This window comes from Coregonus lavaretus, assembly GCF_964263955.1.
Source record: "Coregonus lavaretus genome assembly, chromosome: 34".
Classification (NCBI taxonomy): domain Eukaryota; kingdom Metazoa; phylum Chordata; class Actinopteri; order Salmoniformes; family Salmonidae; genus Coregonus; species Coregonus lavaretus.
The window spans coordinates 31,473,449-31,491,136 of NC_140021.1; the positions used below are offsets into that span (position 1 = coordinate 31,473,449).

At 42.0% G+C, this 17,688-nt stretch overlaps 1 protein-coding gene across 1 annotated transcript; it reads right to left on the minus strand.

The window, feature by feature from the left end:
• Positions 1–2,909: 2,909 nt before the first annotated feature.
• LOC311108974 (delta-type opioid receptor-like) lies at positions 2,910–14,058 on the minus strand (the record flags this gene model as incomplete). The annotated part of the gene is made up of 3 exons (XM_084151755.1): positions 2,910–3,439; positions 6,163–6,515; positions 13,820–14,058. The coding sequence occupies 3 exons, from the start codon at positions 14,056–14,058 to the stop codon at positions 2,910–2,912; spliced, it is 1,122 nt and encodes a 373-aa protein (XP_084007881.1).
• Between the last annotated feature and the right edge of the window lie 3,630 nt (positions 14,059–17,688).

The window sequence follows — 17,688 nt, forward strand, 5'->3', positions numbered from 1 at the left end:
TAAATACAGAGGGTTTATCACAAGATGTAAACCAATGGTAAGCCTCAAAAACAGGAAGACCAGATTAGAGTTTGCCAAAAAACATCTACAAAAACTGTACAGTTCTGGAACAACATCCTATGGACAGATGAGACAAAGATTAACTTGTACCAGAATGATGGGAAGAGAAGAGTATGAAGAAGGGAAGGAACTGCTCATGATCCGAAGCATACCACCTCATCTGTGAAGCATGGTGGAGGTAGTGTTATGGCGTGGGCATGTATGGCTGCCAATGTATTTATTGATGATGTGACTGCTGACAAAAGCAGCAGGATGAATTATTAAGTGTTTAGGGTTATATTATCTGCTCAGATTCAGCCAAATGCTTCAAAACTCATTGGATATAAAATAGCCCTTACATAGCCTGGAGGTGTGTTGGGTCATTGTCCTGTTGAAAAACAAACGATAGTCCCACTAAGCCCAAACCAGATTGGATGGCGTATCGCTGTATAATTCTGTGGTAGCCATGCTGGTTAACTGTGCCTTGAATTCTAAATAAATCACAGACAGTGTCACCAACACAGCACCCCCACACCATAACACCTCTTCCTCCATGCTTTACGGGGGGAAATACACATGCGGAGATCATCCGTTCACCTACATCGCATCTCACAAAGACACAGTGGTTGGATCCAGAAATCTCAAATTTGGACTCCAGACCAAAGGACAAATTTCCACCGGTCTAATGTCCATTGTTCGTGTTTCTTGGCCCAAGCAGGTCTCTTCTTCTTATTGGTGTCCTTTAGTAGTGGTTTCTTTGCAGCAATTCGACCATGAAGGCCTGATTCACACAGTCCCCTCTGAACAGTTGATGTTGAGATGTGTCTGTTACTTGAACTCTGTGAAGCATTTATTTGGGCTGCAATTTCTGAGGCTGGTAACTCTAATTAACTTATCCTCTGCAGCAAGGTTTACTGGGTCTTCCATTCCTGTGGCGGTCCTCATGAGAGCCAGTTTCATCATAGCGCTTGATGGTTTTTGCGACTGCACTTGAAGAAACTTTCAACGTTTTTGAAATGTTCCGTGTTGACTGTCTTAAAGTAATGATGGACTGTCGTTTCTCTTTGCTTATTTGAGCTGTTCTTGCCATAATATGGACTTGGTCTTTTACCAAATAGGGTTATCTTCTGTATACCCCCCCTAACTTGTCACAACACAACTGATTGGCTAAAACGCATTAAGAAGGAAATCATTCCACAAATTAACTTTTAAGAAGGCACACCTGTTAATTGAAATGCATTCCAGGTGACTATCTCATGAAGCTGGTTGAGAGAATGCCAAGAGTGTGCAAAGCTGTCATCAATAAAATATATTTGGATTTGTTTAACACTTTTTTGGTTACTACATGATTCCATATGTGTTATGTCATAGTTTTGATGTCTTCACTATTATTCTACAATGTAGAAAATGGAATGAGTAGGTGTGTCCAAATTAGTAGGTGTGCCCTGGAATTAGTAGGTGTGTCCAAACTTTTGAATGGTACTGATATATATATATATATATATATATATATATATATATATATATATATATATATATATATATATATATATATATATATATATATATATGTTTCGGACTCTGACATTGCTCGTTCTGATATTGCTTGTTCTGATATTTCTTACTTTTTGGTTATTGTATTGCTAGATATTACTGCACTGTTGGAGCTTGAAACATAAGCATTTCACTGCACCTATGATAACATCTGCAAATCTGTGGATGTGACCAATAACCTTTTTTGATTTGAAGAACGTGGGGGTTTGTGTGGGCTCATCCTGGGATGGGATAGCAGTGGCAATTGTGAGGAACTTGCTAGGGCTTGCTAGGGGGACAAAGCAACACCTTTTGTAAGAACAACGTGTAGATGGCATAGGCTAGCTAGTTAGAAGCCTTGTGGCTGGTGGCTCGGAAATAGTAGCTCATGTAAACAGCGTAATAAGCTAGCTAGTTAGAAGCCTTGTGGCTAACAGCTAGCAATAATGAGCACAGTAGTACGCTATAGCCCCAAGGCTAGTGGGCTGTTAACTAGCTAGCAGCTACCACTTGGTGAATGTGTGGCGTAGCTAGCTCAGTGTTGGCTGAAGGAAACCAAGTGGGGGCAGAGTTAGCCTTCAGATAGTGTGCTCCCGCGACCAAAGGAGCCGTGAGGCTGAGACGGTCGGTCTAATTAACACAAACGGGTGAACGTAGGTTAAACTAGACGAGAGAAGGGAGCTAGCAATGCTACGGTGTTGCAGGTAGGATATGCTAGTGAGGTTAGCTTGGCTCTAAGCGAGCTAGCCAAGTTAGCTAAGTTAGCCTTGCAGCGTGGGCTAACCGAGTTTCAATAGCCATGAAGCTAGCTACCAATGGAGACTGAGAAGTAGAAAAGAAATGTATGCACAAAACACAAACCTTTCGGTCAGTACTCAACCTCTTGACAGGGTCTGAAGACCTACGCTCAAAAGCGATATCCTTCACGGTTCACTTGTGAGCCGTTAAGCAGGAAAACAGGGATCCTGTTGATCTGAGGTGACCTAGAGAGTAATACTCTTCATTTGGAAGAGAGGCAAGAATAACCAGAGAGCGGGAGAGTGGCTCCTTTAAAGGAGGTGAGGGGCTCACCTCATTCACCACTCTATGGCTCTGTCTCCAACAGCCGCTTTTGATAGATTCTTCAGAGAGTAGGTGATCCTAGCGAATCCCTTTGTGAGATATCGAAACAAATAACTGAAAGAGAACCAATGGAACACCAGTCATCTAGTGTGAGCTATTTACAGAGAGGAACAGTAGCACTGCTGTGCTCACATTCCTGATGTCGCCTGGGTTAGTCCCAGATCAGTAGAATCTTCCTTTCCAACTTGGGAAATGAAAGACACTTCCATGGCTAGTCATGCTGGACTTATAGTCCCATGTGGGTTCTCCAGTGGAACCGGGGCCTCCCGGGACCTTGCGGTGTTGTTTTTACCCGACCCCTTGTCCCCCTTCTTCAGCTTTGTCGGGACACAGAAGTCCCTGAAGCACCTCTTGAAGTTCTCATCCAGGAATGCGTAGAGGACGGGGTTGAGGCTGCTGTTGGTGTAGCCCAACGCTACGCAGAAGAAGTAGGCGGCCATGACGGCGGTGGTCTCGGGAACGCTCACCAGCGCCTTGACCAGGATGAAGATGTGGATGGGCGTCCAGCACACTACGAACACCACCACCACCACCATGACCAGGCGGGTGATGCGTCGCAGGTTGCGGTCCTTCTCTCGGGAGCCAGAGAGGAGACGCACGCTCTTGAGTCGTAGCACCATGAGGGAGTAGCACACGGTGATGATGAGCACAGGCACCACGAAGGCAAACACAAACACACAGATCTTCATCAGGGTGTCCCAGTACACGTACGGCTCGGGGAATTGTAAGGCACACTCCGTGGTACCTAGAGGGAGGGAGAGGAGAGGAGAGGAGAGGAGAGGAGAGGAGAGGAGAGGAGAGGAGAGGAGAGGAGAGGAGAGGAGAGGAGAGGAGAGGAGAGGAGAGGAGAGGAGAGGAGAGGAGAGGAGAGGTCGAGAAAAAGAGAGCACTGATGAAATGCACCTAGGCTCAAACAAAGTGTTCTGAGAACACATACATTTCCCTCTGTGTCTGGTTCATCTCTCACTCTACGATGCTGTTATGGAATGCCTAATGTAAACTCAAAAGGGAACATCCACTTTTTCTCACTTACAGTTGAAGTCGGAAGTTTACATAAACCTTAGCCAAATACATTTAAACTCAGTTTTTCACAATTCCTGACATTTAATCCTAGTAAAAAATCCCTGTCTTAGGTCAGTTAGGATCACCACTTTATTTTAAGAATGTGAAATGTCAGAATAATAGTAGAGAGAATTATTTATTTCAGCTTTTATTTCTTTCATCACATTCCCAGTGGGTCAGAAGTTTACATACACTCAATTAGTATTTGGTAGCATTCCCTTAAAATTGTTTGACTTGGGTCAAACATTTTGGGTAGCCTTCCACAAGCTTCCCACAATAGGTTGGGTGAATTTTGGCCCATTCCTCCTGACAGAGCTGGTGTAACTGAGTCAGGTTTGTAGGCCTCCATGCTCGCACACACTTTTTCAGTTCTGCCCACAAATTTTCTATAGGATTGAGATCAGGGCTTTGTGATGGCCACTCCAATACCTTGACGTTGTTGTCCTTAAGCTATTTTGTCACAACTTTGGAAGTATGCTTGTGGTCATTGTCCATATGGAAGACCCATTTGCGACCAAGCTTTAACTTCCTGACTGATGTTGTCAAGAGTGCTGTAGGTGGGTGTAGTGGTGGAATCAAGCGCAGGACACCGAAGTATAGTCCAAAAGACTTTAGTACTATTTCCAACAAGGAAAATACGAACACACTTGCCCGAAGGCGAAACTACGCACGAAGGCGACAAAAATGAAGGCGCACTAAACATGTGCGTAAATGCTCCAACGCAGTGGAGTGAAGCTCAACCGAGCGAAAATGCAAATTACAAGCAACACACGACAGAAATAAATCAATCACACACAACACTAGACAAACACAACGAGAAACTTATAGGACACTAATACGCTAAACGAGAACAGGTGTCACAACAAACAGACAAAAGCAAACGAACATGAAACATACAACGGTGGCAGCTAGTATTCCGGAGACAACGAACGCCGAAGCCTGCCCGAACAAGGAAGAGAGGCAGCCTCGGCCGAAACCGTGACAGATGTCTTGCCATGTTGCTTCAATATATCCACATAATTTTCCTTCCTCATGATGCAATCTATTTTGTGAAGTGCACCAGTCCCTCCTGCAGCAAAGCACCCACACAGCATGATGCTGCCACCCCCGTACTTCACGGTTGGGATGGTGTTCTTTGGCTTGCAAGCAACCCCCTTTTTCCTCCAAACATAACGATGGTCATTATGGCAAAACAGTTCTATTTATGTTTCATCAGACCAAAGCACATTTCTCAAAAAAGTACGATCTTTGTCCCCATGTGCAGTTGCAGACCGTAGTCTGGCTTTTCTATGGCAGTTTTGGAGCAGTGGCTTCTTCCTTGCTGAGCGGCTTTTCAGGTTATGTCGATTTAGGACTCGTTTTACTGTGGATATAGATAATTTTGTACCTGTTTCCTCCAGCATCTTCACAAGGTCCTTTGCTGTTGTTCTGGGATTGATTTGCACTTTTCGCACCAAAGTACATTCATCTCTAGGAGACAGAACATGTCTCCTTCCTGAGCGATATGACAGCTGTGTGGTCCCATGGTGTTTATACTTGCATAGTATTGTTTGTACAGACAGACGTGGTACCTTCAGGCGTTTAGAAATTGCTCCCAAGGATGAACCAGACTTGTGGAGACCTACAATTTGTTTTCTGAGGTCTTGGCTGATTTCTTTTGATTTTCCCATGATGTCAAGCAAATAGGCACTGAGTTTGAAGGTAGGCCTTGAACTACATCCACAGGCACACCTCCAATTGACTCAAATTATGTCAATTAGCCTATCAGAAGCTTCTAAAGCCACATTTTCTGGAATTTTCCAAGCTGTTTAAAGGCACAGTCAACTTAGTGTATGTAAACTTCTGACCCACTAGAATTGTGATACAGTGAATTATAAGTGAAATAATCTGTCTGTAAACAATTGTTGGGAAAATTACTTGTGTCATGCACAAAGTAGATGTCCTAACCGACTTGCCAAAACTATAGTTTGTTAAAAATAAATTTGTGGAGTGGTTGAAAAACGAGTTTTAATGACTCCAACCTAAGTGTATTTAAACTTCCGACTTCAACTGTATTCACATTTTCATCTGTATTTAGAAACAATAATATGTGGCTTAAAGATAATGGCAAGCTCATTACTAACAGATGGCTTAGATGGAATGATTTTCCCCTCTTCAAAACAGGTGCGAGATTGGGCTGTATTAGGCCTCTATGTTCTGAGATTAGATGGGCACTTCTGCACTTTGATTCACTCAAACAGAGACATACAATGAACCAGCTCAAACAGTGCAGGGGCATTTTCATTATGTTGTCTTGGGAAATGTGTGCGTGTGTGGATGCATGCATATGCATTCATGTTTGTGTGCGTGCTTCATGAGTGTGTGCGCGTGCTTCATGATTGTGTGTATGTCTGCGTGCGTTCTCACCATTGTTGGTCTGGGTGCCCCCCAGTAGCAGTGCTGGTATCCCTGCTGCCGAGGACAGCATCCAGATACACACATTGATCATCTTGGCATTGATGGGAGTCCGGAAGTCCAGGGCTTTGACCGGGTGGCACACGGCCACATAGCGGTCCACACTCATCATGGTCAGGGTGAAGATGCTGGTGAACATGTTGTAGTAGTCGATGGATATGAACACTTTACACACCACCTCGCCAAATGGCCATGAGTTCAACAGGTAGTCGGTGCTCTGGAAAGGCATTGTCGTGGTGACCAGGGCGTCGGCCAGAGCCAGGTTGAATATGTAAATGTTGGTGGCCGTCTTCATCTTTGTGTACCTGTTTCAAAAACAGCATAGAGTAAATAATGTAGGGTAGATTGTGTAAGGTCCATACCTGAGTTTAAATACTATATGAAATCATCTTAAATACTCTATCTGGGCTTGATTGAGCTTAACTGCATGGCACAGTGGAAACAATAGAATAGCGACAAGAGTGCTAACCCCGTCCATCTGGCAGACTAGAGCAGTCTTTTTCAAATCTCTCCTCAGGGACCCCCAGACGTTTGAGTCATGGGTAACTGGAAGTCAACATGGCTGCCGGAACATGCGTGTCAACATATACAGGCGTATCAACACAAGTGGGTGTATGGAAAGCGAACAGCTAAATGGGAAGATTTTTTATCAGTAAAAAACTTTTTGCGTGGCTGCAAATGTCCCGACAAACCATCAGTATCAACACACAGGAACTGACCAATGAAAACACATTTAGAAACTAAAAACAAGACCGCTCAATCAAAACAGTCTAACCAATCACAGAGCGCTGATGTTACACCCATCGCTGATGATCCACCCACTTATTTTGCCACGCCCACTTTCAGACACATTCCATGTATGCAGTTACCCATACTTGAGATATATCATACTTTAGATTTTTCACAATGTTGTTGTAGCCCTGAACTAGCACACCTGATTTAAGTAGTCAAGGGCTTGATGATTAGTTGACAAATGTAATCAGGTGTGCTAGTTCTGGAATAGTATAAATACAATGTCTTCAGAAAGTATTCACACCCCTTGACTTCTTTCCACATTTTATTGTTTACAGCCTGAATTGAAATTTGAATAAATTGAGATGTTGTGCCACTGGCCTGCACACAATAACCATAATGTCAAAGTGGAGTTATTTTTTTAGAATCTTTTACAAATTCATACAAAATGTAAAGCTGTAATGTCTTGAGTCAATAAGTATTCAACCCCTTTTTTATGGCAAGCCTAAATATGTTCAGTAGTAAAAATGTGCAATTCAAATAATAAGTTGCATGGACTCAGTGTGTTAGTGTTTAACATGTTTTTTGAATGACTACCTCATCTCTGTACCCCACACATACAATTATCTGTAAGGTCCCTCAGTCGAGCAGTGAATTTCAAACACAGTTTCAACCACAAAGACAAGGGAGGTTTTCCAATGCCTCACAAAGAAGGGCACCTATTGGTAGATGGGTAAAAAAACAAACAGACATTGAATAACCCTTTGAGCACGGTGAAGTTATTAATTACACTTTGGATGATGTATCAATAAACCTAGTCACTGCAAAGATACACGCGTCCTTCCTAACTCAGTTGCCGGAGAGGAAGTGTTATGTTTGGAGCAAATCCAATACAACACATTACTGAGTACCACTCTCCATATTTTCAAGCATTTTGGTGACTGCATCATATTATATACGGAATGGAACTAAGCACAGGCAAAATCCTAGAGGAAAACCTGGTTCAGTCTGCTTTCCAATAGACACTGGGAGATTAATTCACCTTTCAGCAGAACAATAACCTAAAACACAAGGCCAAATCTACACTGGAGTTGCTTACCAACACGACATTGAATGATCCAGAGTGGCCTAGTTACAGTTGACTTAAATCGGCTTGAAAATCAATGGCAAGACTTGAAAATGGCTGTCTAGCAATGACCAACAACCAACTTGACAGAATAAAAAAAATTGTACAATCCAGGTGTGCAACGCTCTTAGACTTACCCAGAAAGACTCACAGCTGTAATTGCTGCCAAAGGAGATTCTACCATGTATTGTCTCAGTGGTGTGAATACGTATGTAAATAAGATACTGTATTTCTGTATTTCATTTTTCAATAAATTAGCAAAGATGTCTAAAAACATGTTTTCACTCTGTCATTATGGAGTAGTGTGTGTAGATGGCTGATAAAAATATATATTTCAACAATTTTGAATTCAGGCTGTATCACAACAAAATGTGGAGTAAGTCAAGGTGTATAAATACTTTCTGAAGGCACTGTACATAGAATGGCTGGGAATCCCCATGGAGAGGTTTGAAGAAGGCTAGACTAGAGCAAATGCCAACAGTATTTGAAAGATTTCAAATAGTATTTGAACCCAGGCAATTATTGTTATTGACAGCTGATGAAAGAACTAAATGAAACCCAATCTGTTAAACCTTTTACTGCAGTGGGCTAAATCAGGGTCACACAGAGGGTTTCTTGGTAGTCTTAAACAAATCTACTTTGAAACAAAAGTATACAACTCACACACAAGGTTATGGGCTTAATTAAGAAGACATATGTAACATGTCAGATATAGAGTTGAAATGTATTCCATTTTGAGTTTGCATCCCAACATTACACGTTATATACATCACAAAAGACTGAAATATAACCAAACCGTTTGACATAGAAACACCGGATTTTCTGAGTTAAAAAAAAAATAATGTTAATTAATTATGAAAAATATGAATAACATTCCACCCATGAGGCCTCTAGAGGGCGATTTTGTCATTTGACTGCAGGAAAGGGGTCTACCTTGCCATCATCTGAGCTGGTGATTTTAATTTCTATTGATAATCCCAACAACATGAGGCAGACTAAAACAATACAAAATTATCAGACAAGGTCTTTTGATATCTCTGAAAAAAACGATATCTGTAACTAGGGGAGAAAATGACAACAGCCATGTTGGAAGACTGAAACGAATTTCCTTGTATTTAGCGCCATCCATCGTTCCTTCAATTCTGACCAGTTTCCCAGTCCCTGCCGATGAAAAATATCCCCATAGCATGATGCTGCCACCACCATGTTTCACTGTGGGGATGGTGTTCTCGGGGTGATGAGAGGTGTTGGGTTTGCAACAGACATAGTGTTTTCCTTGATGGCCAAAAAGCTCAATTTTTGTCTCATCTGACCAGAGTACCTTCTTCCATATGTTTGGGGAGTCTCCCACATGCCTTTTGGCGAACACCAAACGTGTTTGCTAATTTTTTTCTTTAAGCAATGGCTTTTTCTGGCCACTCTTCCGTAAAGCCCAGCTCTGTGGAGTGTACGGCTTAAAGTGGTCCTATGGACAGATACTCCAATCTCCGCTGTGGAGCTTTGCAGCTCCTTCAGGGTTATTTTTGGTCTCTTTGTTGCCTTTGATTAATGCTCCTTGCCGGGTCTGTGAGTTTTGGTGGGCGGCCCTCTCTTGGCAGGTTTGTTGTGGTGCCATATTCTTTAAATTTTTTAATAATGGATTTAATGGTGCTCCGTGAGATGCTCAAAGTTTCGAATATTTTTGTATAACCCAACCCTGATCTGTACTTCTCCACAACTTTGTCCCTGACCTGTTTGGAGAGCTCCTTGGTCTTCATGGTGCCCCTTGCTTAGTGGTGTTGCAGACTCTGGGGCCTTTCAGAACAGGTGTATATATACTGAGATCATGTGACACTTAGATTGCACACAGGTGGACTTTATTTAACTAATTATGTGACTTCTGAAGGTAATTGGTTGCACCAGATCTTCTTTAGGGGCTTCATAGCAAAGGGGGTGAATTCATATGCACGATCCACTTTTCCGTTATTTATTTTTTAGAATTTTTTGAAAGAAGTTATTTTTTTCATTCCACTTCACCAATTTCGACTATTTTGTGTATGTCCATTACATAAAATCCAAATATAAATTCATTTAAATTACAGGTTGTAATGCAACAAAATAGGAAAAATACTTTTGCAAGGCACTGTATAGCCATTGATTCTTGAAGAAATCAGGATAACTTATAAATGTCTCAAAATATTAGTTCAACTCTTCCCCCTGTCAGTAGCTGTCTCAACTGTCTAAGCTTGAAACAAAAATGTTGATCTCATGGATGGCCAGTCCTTGCATCCATCGCTCTGTCTCATTTTAGTGTGGTTACATTTCTCTAGCCCCGTTCCTCAGCTGTTTACCCCAAGCTGTTGTTGTTTGAATCCCAGATTACCCCTTTAAAGAACTTAATCTTTAAGATCTGAAATGGCTACAGCATAAGGTACAGTGCATTCGGAAAGTATTCAGACCCCTTGACTTTTTCCACATTGTTACGTTACAGCCTTATTCTAAAATGGATTAAATCATTTTTTCCCCTAATCAATCTACACACAATACCCCATAATGACAAAGCAAAAACTGGTTTCTAGACATTTTTGCAAATGTATAAAAAAGAAAAAACTGAAATATGACATTTACATAAGTATTCAGACCCTTTACTCAGTACTTTTTTGAAGCACCTTTGACAGCGATTACAGCCTCGAGTCTTCTTGGGTATGATCGCTACAAGCTTACCACACCTGTACTTGGGGAGTTTCTTCCATTCTTCTCTGCAGATCCTCTCAAGCTCTGTCAGGTTGGATGGGGAGCGTCACGGCACAGCTATTTTCAGGTCAATCCAGAGATTGGGCTCTGGCTGGGCCACTAAAGGATATTCAAAGACTTGTCCCGAAACCACTCCTGCGTTGTCTTGGCTGTGTGCTTAGGGTCGTTGTCCTGTTGGAAGGTGAACCTTCGCCTTAGTCTGAGGTCCTGAGTGCTCTGGAGCAGGTTTTCATCAAGGATCTCTCTGTACTTATCTCCGTTAATCTTTCCCTCGATCCTGACTGGTCCCCCAGTCCCTGCCACTGAAAAACATCCCCACAGCATGATGCTGCCACCACCATGCTTCACCATAGGGATGGTGCAAGGTTTCCTCCAGATGCGACGCTTGGCATTCAGGCCAAAGAGTTCATCATACCAGAGAATCTTGTTTCTCATGGTCTGAGAGTCTTTAGGTGCCTTTTGGCAAACTCCAAGCGGGCTGTCATGTGGCTTTTACTGAGGAGTGGCTTTCGTCTGGCCACTCTACCATAAAGGCCTGATTGGTGGAGTGCTGCAGAGATGGTTGTCCTTCTGGAAGGTTCTCCCATCTCCACAGAGGAACTCTGGAGCTCTTTCAGAGTGACAATTGGGTTCTTGGTCACCTCCCTGACCAAGGCCCTTCTTTTGGACGGGCAGCCAGCTCTAGGAAGAGTCTTGGTGGTTCCAAACTTCTTCCATTTAAGAATGATGGAGGCCACTATGTTCTTGGGGACCTTCAATGCTGCAGAAATGTTTTGGTACCCTACCCCAGATCTGTGTCTCGACACAATCCTGTCTCGGAGCTCTATGGACAATTATTTTGACGTCATGGCTTGGTTTTTGCTCTGACATAAATTGTCAACTGTGGGACCTTGTATAGACAGGTGTGTGCCTTTCCAAATCATGTCATTCAATTGAATTGACCACAGGTGGACTCCAATCAAGTTGTAGAAACATCTCAAGGATGATCAATGGAAACAGGATGCACCTGAGCTCAATTTCGAGTCTCATAGCAAAGGGTCTGAATACTTATGTAAATAAGGTATTTCTGTTTTATATTTTTAATACATTTCCAAACATTTTTAAAAACCTGTTTTCGCTTTGTCATTATGGGGTATTTTGTGTAGATTGATGAGGAAATAAATATATTTATTCCATTTTAGAATAAGGCTGTAACGTAACAATGTGGAAAAAGGGAAGGAGTCTGAATACTTTCCGAATGCACTCTACATACAGTATAGTGTTATAGACTATTGGTCAGTTACCATACACATGATCCACTAGAAGTTAGCTGAGCCTGTTGCTTTTTTTGGATCAATACCTTGGACATGCTCCATTTCACTCAGCCTATTTTTTTGGAGCATGCAATGGGTAATTGCTGTGGAGACCACTGCCTCAAAGGTGTTGAGAGGAAGAACAAGCAAATGTCAGTGTATAATCTATTTGCATATCTTTTAACCATCCCACAAAAAGCTTGTATCTCATTTTGTTGCATTTTGCACAAGACATACAGTATGTGGCCCATAGGGTTCTGGTCAAAATAGTCCATTATATAGGGAATATGGTGCCATTTGTGACATAGCCAAATCCTAGTCATTGGGAGCACATGATAAAGCTCCAGCCACTGCAGGGCTGATGAGGCCTCTGTCTTCCAATGACTTCTGTCACAGCTGATTTATGGACAGACTACAGTAAAATAATTCCAAAACAACGGGACTGAAACCCCAATCTAGGCACTAGATTTAATCAGATTGACATCCACATAGCATTGTTTTGGCGGTGTCGGAGATGGAACTGCGTTAGAGCTGTCAAATCCACAAGCGGCTATAAATTCCCCATCCAAATTAACATGAAAACAAGCATTTGACATTTGAGAGTCATTATTACTATTATCGATAGATTCTACACTTACCATTGCTATTTTGAAAATGTAACGTGGTAGGGATAATAAGGAAGGGTTTGTGACACACAAGAGCAGCCATTCACCGATATGTCAGCTCCAACACAGCCAAAACATATGCTATGCGGATGTCGGCCAATACTGATTAACGATGGTTAACGCTCGATCTGATTGAATCTAGGCCTACACTAGAATAAATCACAGCTCTGATTACACATTTTCTTCTGTTGAGAAGAAAATGTGTAAGACAAAATCAATCAACCGGATAAAAAATATACCAATTGTAAACTGAGCTGTCTACATGAAACAGAGAGCTGAGAGTATATCACTATTAGCTCATCAATGGAACTAACTTGGGGAGGTGACGGAATGGCCCTGTGAGCATATTCGGACGCAGACGTCCATGGACGTCTAAAATACGTAATTTTGCTCACCGGAAGATAATGTGCAATCAATCTGATTTGAGGTAATTGTCTCTAGTCTGGAGTGCTTTGTGAGGGGTTGGTGCACTGCGCATGACACCAGCACTGTTTTATCTGTCTTACACACCATAAATAAAACCCAATGAGGTGCAAGCAACCCTATCAGCATGATAGAGGGCCACTGGTATTAAATGCAATTAATATGCTCTCTCTCTCTGCCCAAATAACACTATTTCTCATAGGCTTGACACATTTAGAACACTTTTAAACATTGCCCCAACAGATGTAGCATTCCAACTGTAAAAAGGCCCAATAGTAAAAAGGTATTTTACCCTGCAATTGAACTGTACAGTATGTTATGATTGAAACTAAAATAATACATCCTAACAAACCATATAGTGATTGTACATGTTGTACTATTAAGTTTAAACATGCACCTGCCACTGGGTGGCTCACAAGTGTTCCAAATGTTTAAAGAAAACTTCACTTTTTTGTTTTGTTTTTTGTGCGAAAATGTGGTAAAGTGTATGCATGGGCATCTGACTGAAATGTTGTATTTTTAGCATACTTGGTGTAACCCTTCATTAGCCAAAACTCTTTAGAAATAGCTAATATATTGGCAATTGATATCAATGCAATATTGAGGTGAGTGTGCAAATAAATGATAATAAACCTTACCTGATGATAACATACATGACGAGGCAGTTGCCCACCAAGCCCACCACAAACACCACGGAGTACACAGCTGTGATAATTGGGATGATTGGGGACATTGACTCCTCTTCCCCGTCAGAGTCAAAAGTCAGATTGTGATCTGCTGCATATCCAGATTGCGAACTAGAATTCATATAACAGTCTTCCGCGAGCGCCAAGATACACTTGTCGTCTTTGAACATTTCTACCGGGGTGGCATCCATTTTTGGTTATGTTTGACCACCTAACAAAAAGGAGAAAAGCTGGTTACCAGCATATGCCTTTGACTGGCTGTTGGCTATGCGTGAAGGAAGCCCGTAAGAAGAAGAACAAATAACAGTAAGAAAGTTGAAGCTATGCGTCAAATGATCATAGTTTGTATATGAAACCAACTTTCTATTATATGCCGTTCAAAAAACAAATGAAACGATCAATTTCCATTATATATATATATATATATATATATATATATATATATATATATATATACAGGTTGATTCAAACCTGTTTTTTTATGTGATATTAACAATTAAAGCTTAATGCGTAATTTCACCCATCCGAGCCCATGGTAACTTACCCTCTGGATATTAGTTCCTTCTGTTCGTTTTTGTGTTTGTAGAATATGGAATTTGTGCGAAACGATGTAAGATATTTGCTTTTGGATTGCAGAAAGATATGGCTCGCCAAACTTTGTAGAGTGGGGTATGAGAGCGACAACCACAGCACCGCGGCTCGGCAGAGACTCGAGCCACTCCCGCTCAGTAGCCTACCCAACGCCCCCCCCCTATCCAGCACAAATATGACATCAGAGAAATGACAATAACCTCAAGGCATAGTTAACGTCCCCATGTAACCATATAATTCGATGTAACCATGGATTAGCCTGCAACGGTGAGAGACAAAGTGCGCAAAGAAAACACAGACATCCATTTCCTTATTACATTATTTAAATCACAACAATAGTATCTTTATCATATCAATTATATCACACTATATTATATTATATGTGGAAGTTATTGACCATGTTATCGACTCACTTGAATTGTTTGAATTAACTCCAGAACTGTTCTATTCTGCAGGTTTCACGCCCTGGCTCTGGGGACTCTTAATTGTTGAGCCAGGGTGTGGATTTCCTATGTTTAGTTGTTCTATGTTTTCATTCTAGATCGTTTAGATCTATGTTGGCCAGGGTGGTTCCCAATCAGAGGCAGCTGTAGCTCGTTGTCTCTGATTGGGAACCATACTTAGGCAGCCTGTTTTCACTAGTCATTGTGGGATCTTGTTCCGTAAGGTTTGTTTTGGTGTTAACCTAGGACGTCACGTATCGTTTGGTTTGTTGTTTTGTTCGTGTGGTGTACTTCAATAAAAGATGTACGCATATCACGCTGCGCCTTGGTCCGCTTCATCTCATAACGACCGTGACAGCAGGGGTCTTCAACATGTTCTGGAGAACAACTGTGCAATACTCTGATTGGTTTAATTTATTAAATTATTTATAAAACATATAGCCATAACATCAAAGTAATAATACCAGCTGATATAACATACATCAATAATCAGATTTATCAGAGAAATCTGATAATTCCTCTGTGCCCCTTGCTATAACCTCTGATTACATTAAAATGCATGTTATGTAGTGATAGAGCAACACACAACCAATCATCCATCATCAATAACCATCATATGATCAGAGACACACAAAATACCCTCTAACAAAGATGATGTCTTGGATGTACTCTATGTGATTACGCACTGTGAATAATCATATGCTGTGCCAAATGAATATGACATACAGTGAGGGAAGTGGCCGTTTTGGGTCATTGTCATGCTGGAATACAAATCCACGACCCATTTTCAATGCCCTGGCTGAGGGAAGGAGGTTCTCACCCAAGATTTGATGGTACATGGCCCCGTCCATCGTCCCTTTGATGCGGTGAAGTTGTCCTGTCCCCTTAGCAGAAAAACATCCCCAAAGCATAATGTTTCCACCTCCATGTTTGACGGTGGGGATGGTGTTCTTGGGGTCATAGGCAGCATTCCTCCTCCAAACACAGCGAGTTGAGTTGATGCCAAAGAGCTAGATTTTGATCCCATCTGACCACAACACTTTCACCCAGTTCTCCTCTGAATCATTCAGATGTTCATTGGCAAACTTCAGACGGGCCTGTATATGTGCTTTCTTGAGCAGGGGGACCTTGCGGGCGCTGCAGGATTTCAGTCCTTCACGGCGTAGTGTGTTACCAATTGTTTTCTTGGTGACTATGGTCCCAGCTGCCTTGAGATCATTGACAAGATCCTCGTAGTTCTGGGCTGATTCCTCACCGTTCTCATGATCATTGCAACTCCACGAGGTGAGATCTTGCATGGAGCCCCAGGCTGAGGGAGATTGACAGTTATTTTGTGTTTCTTCCATTTGCGAATAATCGCACCAATTATTGTCACCTTCTCACCAAGCTGCTTGGCGATGGTCTTGTAGCCCATTCCAGCCTTGTGTAGGTCTACAATCTTGTCCCTGACATCCTTGGAGAGCTCTTTGGTCTTGGCCATGGTGGAGAGTTTGGAATCTGATTGATTGATTGTTTCTGTGGACAGGTGTCTTTTATACATTTACATTTACGTCATTTAGCAGACACTCTTATCCAGAGCGACTTACAGTTAGGGAATACATATATTTTTTTATACTGGCCCCCCCGTGGGAATCAAACCCACAACCCTGGCGTTGCAAACGCCATGCTCTATCAACTGAGCTACATCCCTGCCGGCCATTCCCTCCCCTACCCTGGACGACGCTGGGCCAATTGTGCGCCGCCCATGAGTCTCCCGGTCGCGGCCGGCTGCGACAGAGCCTGGATTCGAATCAGGATCTAGTGCGATGCAGTGCCTTAGACCACTGCGCCACTCAGGTAACAAACTGAGATTAGGAGCACTCCCTTTAAGAGTGTGCTCCTAATCTCAGATCGTTACCTGTATAAAAGACACCTGGGAGCCAGAAATCTTTCTGATTGAGACGGGGTCAAATACTAATTTCCCTTATTAAAATGCAAATCAATTTATAACATTTTTGACATGCGTTTTTCTGGATTTTTTTGTTGTTATTCTGTCTCTCACTGTTCAAATAAACCTACCATTAAAATTATAGACTGATCATTTCTTTGTAAGTGGGCAAACGTACAAAATCAGCAGGGGATCAAATACTTTTTTCCCTCACTGTATAATGATACATTTCATACCCTCTATCCTGTAATGTAGGTAAATATAGGCGACTCTGTGTATGTCCTGAAATGCATGTACAGGCTGTAACTGATGTGAGTGGAAATGCTGGGTCTCAGTCTCGGTTTGTAGTCTTCTCAGTAGCCTGAGGGAAGCCAAGGATCCATGAGCTCTTAACACTAAGTACAACTAATCAGAGAAGAAAGCAAATGAGAAGTCAAACCTTGTTAATGTAGCCCAACATTTTCCCACAGTGATTCACATAGTGGATATGATGCATGATGGGTCCTCAGTTCAAATAAGTTAAACAGATACACAAACAACAGGAAGCAGATTGAAACGCTTAAGCGCTGGTCATGCAAATGTTTAGCAGTTATCAATTGATTGGTGCACTTTTATTCTGTACTGCTACAGTACTGATGATTACGTAGTCATACTCTGACTTGACTTAGTCCTCTTGGCCCCCTTGGGAGCATAGGGCATCCACTATGGTTCCCCACCTCACTCTCTTCTGTCCATGAGCTTTTAGTCATACTCTAAAGGGTCGTATTTTCAAGGCCCTTTTCCCTCAAAAAAGAATTTCCTTTGGTTGAACAGGGGTATTTTCAGTGACAATCGTCTCATATTTTGTTCAAACACTAGTA